The sequence below is a fragment of the Polypterus senegalus genome, chromosome 9 (genome assembly GCF_016835505.1).
Source record: "Polypterus senegalus isolate Bchr_013 chromosome 9, ASM1683550v1, whole genome shotgun sequence".
In the NCBI taxonomy this organism is placed as follows: Eukaryota; Metazoa; Chordata; class Cladistia; order Polypteriformes; family Polypteridae; genus Polypterus; species Polypterus senegalus.
The window spans coordinates 175,876,566-175,884,534 of NC_053162.1; the positions used below are offsets into that span (position 1 = coordinate 175,876,566).

The window sequence follows — 7,969 nt, forward strand, 5'->3', positions numbered from 1 at the left end:
GTGCACTGCTGTCTGCCTCCGACGCTCTAAATTACTTAAATTAAGGCTACACCTGAAAACCGTTGGAAAAGTTGTTTAACCTGACATGGCCTTAACATGCCACACTTCTTTAGTCTTGCTTTTCTGAGATTTAGAGCACTTGTTTCTTTTTACTTGTACAGCAGCCAACTAATAATGACATGCAAAGAGTCAACAGATTTGATTCACTTAAACTTAAGTGTCCTTCATACAATATCTGATTTAATTAACTATTACAAAAGAAAAAACTGAAGGTCTGAATAATATTGATCTGTTTAGGTCAGGGGTTCTCAATCCCAGTCCTGGAGAGCCGCAGTGGCTGCAGGTTTTTGTTCTGACCTGGTTGCTTAATTAGAAAGCAATTCTTGCCAATAAAGCACTAACAAGCTATGAAATTAAATTCACTCTGCTATGTCAGCTCATTCTCATATCCTAGATTTTCTTTCCCTTTCTATCATGCAAATGATTTGAAGGCTAAAATGGACGAGTAATTCTCAGTCCTTCACTTTTTTCTCTTCATTTTTCTTCCAAGTATTTAATTAAACCCAACAGTGCAGATAAATACACACAGGTGTAAATGTAAATAAGCGAAATGGAGAAATGCTGCTCTCTCTTGTCATTTGCATGTTATTGATAATAAGGAGCAATTAAAATAGCTGTTTAAGACAAAATTAAGCAATAAGGGCTCAAAATCACTAAAGTGAAGCAGAAGTGTGACTTTAGCAATTAATGCTTTATATTAAGCAACTGGGTTGGAGCAAAAACCTGCAGCCACTGCGGCTCTCCAGGACCGTGATTGAGGACCCCTGGTTTAGGTCAACAAAACACTCAAGAGAAACAGAAAAAAGGTAAATCAACAGTTTTAAAAATGTCTGGTGTGGCAGAATAAAAAACCAGCATACATTTATATACAGCATGTTTCATGAACTGCAAGAATCGGCTTCTAATTAAGAAATTGATTGGAACGAAAATGGTGCTCACACAGAGAGTCAGTAATGGAGAACTGAGCCAACAGCCCTGTCAGTACCTGAGCCACTGCACCATACTTCTCCAACCAAAATATAACAATATCAAAAAAGAAGAAATCTGAAGAATTGAGAAACGACTTACACTACAGACTTTGGATAGTTTATGCCCCACAGCCGTGTGATCAGTCCTGCCACAGTAACTGCCACCAAAACCAGATCGATTTCGGCTTTGATTATTAAAGGCAGCTTTAGGAATTGTAGCATGTCTCAGCAGTTTACCTAAGATTCCTGGTACAGAATACACTGCAGGGGAAGGAAAAAAAAAAAAAAGGACAATTTTCAACATGGTTACCAAAAATAAAAAGTCAAAAATATTAAAATAAGTATCATCTTATCAGTGATGGGCAGCGCACACTACAAGATTTTAAATGAGGAACAGTGGCAGATTGATTAGCACCACTGGCACACAATTGAGGGAAAACAAGTTCACCTTAGCTATTAGCTTTAAAAAAAAAAAAAGGGCTGGATAGTCACTCGTTTGTCAAATTTATGTTTTTATGTCCTTATTTAGTGGTAACTGATGCAGAAAGACAACATGGAGAAATGCGGGGTAACAGTACAGAAGGGAAACTAAAGCCAATAAAAGAGTTTTAAAAATACTAGAGGAGACAGAAAAAGCTGAATAAAGAATTGGAAAAAATATGAAGTATTGGTGCAAACACCTGAACAAGGATACATGGGGTTAGCAGAAAGAAAAGATGAATCCAAAACAATGATGGGTGTGTATGTAAGACTAGCAAGAATACAGGGCTTAATTAGGAGTGGTCTTAAGAGGGAGAGCAAGCAATGGAAAAAGAACCCATACACGGCTAAAATGAAAAAAGCACATTAATGACAGAAGATGAAGAAAAAAACACAGGAAAACAAATGAAAGCACAGAGATTTTAGACTCCATGGAAAAAGATACTCTGAGTGTGTGTATATACACAGTTTCTCACAACAGTGAGTACACCCCTCACATTTTTGTAAATATTTTATTCTATCTTTTCATGGGACAACACTGAAGATACGACACTTTGACACAATGTAGAGTAGTCCGTGTACAGCTTGTATAACAGAGTAGATTTGCTGTCCCCTCAAAATAACTCAACACACAGCCATTAATGTCTAACAACAAAGGTGAGTACACCCCTCAGTGAAAAATGTCCAAATTGTGCCCAATTAGCCATCTTCCCTCCCCGGTGTCAAGCGACTCGCTAGTGTTACAAAGTCTCAGTTGTGTTAAATTTGCTGTTCTCGCTCTCACAGTCTCTCATACTGGTCACTGGAAGTTCAACATGGCACCTCATGGCAAAGAACTCTCTGAGGATCTGTAAAACAGAATTGCTGCTCTCCATGAAGATGGCCGAGGCTATAAGAAGATTGGCAACACCCTGAAACTGAGCTGCAGCACGGTGGCCAAGACCATACAGCGACAGGTTTAACAGGACAGGTTCCACTCAGAACAGGCCTCGCCGTGGTGCACGTGCTCAGTTTTATATCCAGACGTTGTCTTTTGAGTGCTGCCAGCATTGCTGCAGAGGTTGAAGGGGTGGAGGGTCAGCCTGTCGGTGCTCAGACCACACACTGCATCAAATTGGTCTGCATGGCTGTCGTCCCAGAAGGAAGCCTCTTCTAAAGATGATGCACAAGAAAGCCCGCAAAAGGTTTGTTGAAGACAAGCAGACTAAGGACATGAATTACTGGAACCACGTCATGTGGTCTGATGAGACCAAGATAAACTTATTTGGTTCAGATGGCGTCAAGCGTGTGTGGTGGCAACCAGGTGAGGAGTGCAAAGACAAGTGTGTCTTACCTACAGTCAAGCATGGTGGTGGAAGTGTCATGGTTTGGGGCTGCACTGGCACTGGGGAGCTACAGTTCACTGAAGGAACCATGAATGCCAACATGTACTGTGACATACTGAAGCAGAGCCTGATCCCCTCCCTTCGGAAACTGGGCCACAGGGCAGTATGCCAACATGATAACGACCCCAAACACACCTCCAAGACGACCACTGAGGGTAAAGGTGCTGGACTGGCCCAGCATGTCTCCAGACCTAAACCCTATTGAGCATCTGTGTGGCATCCTCAAACGGAAGGTGAAGGAGCGCAAGGTCTCTAACATCTACCAGCTCTGTGATGTCATCAGAGGAAGAGGATTCCAGTGGCAACCTGTGAAGCTCGTGTGAACTCCATGCCCAGGAGAGTTAAGGCAGTGCTGCAAAATAATGGTGGCCACACAAAATATTGACACTTTGGGCACAATTTGGACATTTTTCACTGAGGGGTGGACTCACTTTTGTTGTCAGCAGTTTAGACATCAATGGCTGTGTGTTGAGTTATTTTGAGGGGACAGCAAATTTACTCTGTTTATACGCGCTGTACACGGACTACTCTACATTATATCAAAGTGTCATATATATCTTCAGTGTTGTCCCATGAAAAGATATATAATAAAATATTTACAAAAATGTGAGGGGTGTACTCACTTGTGTGAGAGACTGTATATATAGATGTGAAAGGCACTATAGGATAGATTGATAGATATTTTTTTCTTACATAAATCAAAATAATCTGTAGACACCAGTAATAAAGAAAAGAATCACTTTCCTCTGAAAAGCTTAGCCAATAAAATGAAAAAACAAGAACTAGCAATCAAATGACGAGACCTAACATAACATTCTCAAACCTGGTTAATTCACTTCAAAGACACATGGGGCTGGAGTCCATCATAGCAGCACAGGGTGGAAAAGAGAAAATTGGGCCTGGTTGGGGCACCAGTCCTCTTGGAAGTCATGCACACTCCCACCTACGCAAGGCCAATTTAAAAATACCAATTTACTTAATCTTCACAGTTCTGGTGATATGGGAGGAAAACCAGGGTACCTGTAATACTGCAAAGGGAAACGGACAGAGCCCAAGATATATACATGGTAGAGCGGCAGAGGGGTTAGACCTGGTGCCTCACAGAACTATGGACCTTGCTTTAGCTGCTGACCTACTCCATGTGCAGTTGCACATTTTTTCTTGTGCACATATCTGAGAATCATGTTTGGGTAATCAGCTCCATGCTTGTTGGTTTATGCATAAATGGGTCCTTTGATGGCACTGGTCACGGTGCTGCCAGGATAAGCTTTGGTGACACTGAACTCAATTAAGTGGATTGGAGGATGTGATCTTGGGTAATGTTGATGAGGTGACAGGTTGATTATAAAAAAAAATAAGAATAAATGTCACTGAATGGATAATAGCAAGCAATAGCTTTCACTGAACTTACATTGCATTTTTATATCTGTTCACTGAATTATATGCTTGTATAAAATGTTGAAAACAAAAGTATAATAAGTTTGCGCAGCTTTACATACGGTAGTGCAATGGTTAAGAAACCATTATAGCAGCAGCTGAACCATTATTGTCAGGTGCCAATGGGAAACTTTGCAAAAGGTTTTTGCTTCTGGATGTTGGTGCTCAGGAAAGTCGCCATATGCAAGAGAACTTGAATTTGATATTACATACCATCAAAAAAGTGTAAAATGAAAAGATTGTTCACATAATGGATTATGTGAATTTCCCCTTGTGATTAATAAAGTATCTATCTATCATAATCCAGGCTTCCTTTGGAACAATCGATTCCCCATTTTTATCATCTTGTCCCAGTGCCACAATACATTTCTAGAAAAGTCCAGCATGTTCCAATTTTCAGCACATATAGCAAACAAAATCAATTGAAAGCCACTTTACAGTCCTTCTAGGACATCATTAAGAGGATGTACAGTAGTGCTGGGCGATATGGAAAAATCATATATCACGATATGGATTATTTTATATCACAATAACGATATATATCACGATATACCACCCACAATAAAGTACGTTTTCAGTTATTCTCTGAAAAGTTTGACAAAAATATCATTGCATACTTTTTTTGCAACTTTATTTTGAAGTGACATTTAACTGAACTGTCACAAATGAGAAAAATACATTTTAGTTTAGCAATATAAATGTATCAACTGACAACAGATGTGGTGGACGTAGAGCTACAGTAGCCTTCACATTTTTTTTATCCACATCATAGTTATTTAAATAGTATTATCAAAATAAGCTTTATTTAAAAAAAAAAATAAAGTGCACAACCATTTCAAGTTTCTGAGCAGAAAAGCACTCAATTATAAAAAATAAACACAAAACATTTTTCAACCTTGTAGTTCAAAGTTTGCAAACCAAAATAAAGTATCAAAAGTAAATATCAGAGTTGAACATAACACTGTTTAAGGCATTAGCCATGAATAAAATTGCAAACATAAAAGGCTACTTTGTAAAAGTAGAAAAAATGTCTCTGTCAAATTTTTATTCTTGATTATCACTTATATAAAGGGTAGAGTATGCATTGCATAGCGACAAGACATTATCATACATTTGTCATAGCCTATTTAATGCAATATTTTCTTTAGTAATTGATAAAATTAGGATAGAAATGATAGAAGAGAAATAGGACGATAGACACTTTTCTATCGTCCCCACGATATATATCGTCATATCGCCCAGCACCAATGTACAGCATAGGAAAAATTAATAATAATTCATTACATTTATATAGCACTTTTCTCAGTACTCAAAGCGCTATCCACACAGGGTGGAACCGGGAAGCGAACCCACAATCTTCCACAGTTTCCTTACTGCAAAGCAGCAGCACTACCAGTAATTAACAGTAGTATCTATCCATCCATCCATCTTCCTAACACACTTATCCATGGTACGGGTGCAGCAGTCCAATCCCTGTACCTTTTGCAGAATATCAGTCTGTCCCTGATGTTTTTCTTGGCTTCTTTGCTGCCCTTCTTGAGACCCACCAGGCCATCCTCCAAACGTCTTCACCTCACTCACACCTGCCTGCTGCCATTCCTGAGCAAGCTCTGCACTGGTGGTGCCCTGATCCCGATCGGTGAATAAAGAATGGGACCAATACATCCTCCGAGAGCAACTTCTCCCAGCCATCCCAGAACAGTTTGGTGACCAACAATGATGGAGCAAAGGGCCAAAAAGGCAAAAGTGAGAACTAAGTGGCTAGGGAAAACACATCAAAATTTTGGGTCCATGGTCAGGAAACTCCCGAACCCTTAATCCCATTGAGAACTTGTGGTCAACCCTCAAAAGGTGGGTGGACAAAACCCACCAATTCTGACAAACTCCAAGCATTGATTCTGCAAGAATGGGCTATCATCAGTCAGGATTTATTCCAGAAGTTGATTGACAGCCTGCCAGGGCGAATTGCAGAGGTCTTGAAAAAGAAAGAAGGGCCAACACTGCAAATGTTGACTCTTTGCATAAACGTAGTCTAATTGTCAATAGATGCCTTTGAAACTTATGAAATGCTTGTAATTCTACTTCAGTATACCACGGAAACAAACATCTGACAAAAAGATCTAAAAACACGGAAGCCGCAAACTTTGTGAAAACCAATACTGTACTTTCTCAAGACTTTTGGTCACGACTGTACAAGACATCAAAGACTTCTGTTTTGTGCACATATATAGAACCATTTCAAAGCCCAAAGAAGCCTGCACAAAAATAAACGATTCTTCGAAGAGCCAGACAACTCAGTCAAGTGCCATTAAGGAACCAGTACTTTTAGGATTGTAGATACCGCCATTGAGCCGGTTGGAAAAATGAATAAAGAAAACAAACACCAAAATGTGTGCACAATTAAGGCTCGAGAACAGTACAAAGTTAAACAAGTTCGCCCCCCGACTCTCAACCTCCAATTGGTATTTTATAATATCCGACCACTTCGAGGCTAGATTTCATTATCAGTGTCCATATCTTTCAATCCCATTTATTTGAACTACATTTTTATCCAGAACGCAATGTAACACACTGAAACAGACGCAGCCTTTTTAAGACGACATTCCTGAATAGCCGCCACTCGGGTGCAAGTGAATGACCTGCCCGCGCATTTCTCACCTGAATTAGCGTTTCCTCATCAACAAAACGCCACAGAAGAGCTTCCGAAACCAGAGGAAGGTTCGTCGGTTATTTCTTCCTGGGAAAAAAACTCATTCCCTTTTTGCGTCACATTAACATAAAAGGTACCTACCGGCCGCCACTGGGTCGAATAGTAAAAGCAAAACTGAAAAACGAGATCAGCAGAGGGGAAGCCCAAACAATTCTGAGCCCGGCACTCGATTGAACGCGACTGCTACGTCATCGCTGCCTGAGCACGCGCAAAGTGGCACTCATTCAGCAGGCGCGAGCACGGATTTCAAGGATGCGTATGTGGCGAAAGTTACCTCCTGTTTACGTTCGTCTGCCAACCGCTAGTAAAACCCCAGAATAACAAGAAGTAGAAAGTTTCCACCCTGTCTATACAGGATTTGTTTTTAGATAGTGAATGTAAAGCCGTGTAGAGCTCTACTGACTGCACTTGACATGTATTTGGTGGGATTTGTCTGTTGATCATGTCACCCAAGAGAGGCGTTTTGGGGTGGCAAGTGGGGCCACCGCGCCTAAGGGGGCCCCGCTTTTGAGGTCCGCGTGTCCCGTTCCAGCGGATTTGTCAAGTTAAACTCTCCAGTATATATATATGCTTCCTCTTTGAAGCATCTTATATATATATATATATATATATATATACAGTATATATATATATACAATATATATATATACAGTATATACATATATAAGATGCTTCAAAGAGGAACCCTTATCGCATATCGAGACTCAGAGTATGCTTGCAGTTTGGGTACTTTTCTAGAAGAGGCCCTGCTAATTTCCGCCTGACACCGCATCGCATTTCGCACTGTCGTGGTATTCTCATGAATTATGAATTGCACTTTTTAACTAGATTCGTTATATTTTGATAAAGTCAGCGTGTTATCTTGCAAAAAATTAGCTGAATACTGTAATGAGAAAATCCGGTGTATGTTAACATTATTTTTTATTAAA

General features: G+C 40.0%; 1 protein-coding gene across 2 annotated transcripts in view; it reads right to left on the minus strand.

Annotated features, from left to right (window-relative positions):
- The window catches only part of pomt1 (protein-O-mannosyltransferase 1), a 33,522-nt gene extending 26,279 nt beyond the window's left edge, over window positions 1-7,243 (minus strand). The window contains exons 1-2 of one of the 2 annotated variants that reach the window (XM_039764374.1): window positions 7,122-7,243; window positions 1,129-1,289 (exon numbers count right to left, since the gene is read on the minus strand). In XM_039764374.1, the coding sequence (XP_039620308.1) occupies window positions 1,129-1,250 (122 nt within the window). In that variant the 5' untranslated portion in view covers window positions 1,251-1,289; window positions 7,122-7,243. Of the gene's footprint in view, window positions 1-1,128; window positions 1,290-6,988 lie in introns of both variants that reach the window. The other variant, XM_039764373.1, reaches the window with a different exon arrangement.
- Window positions 7,244-7,969: the final 726 nt, after the last annotated feature.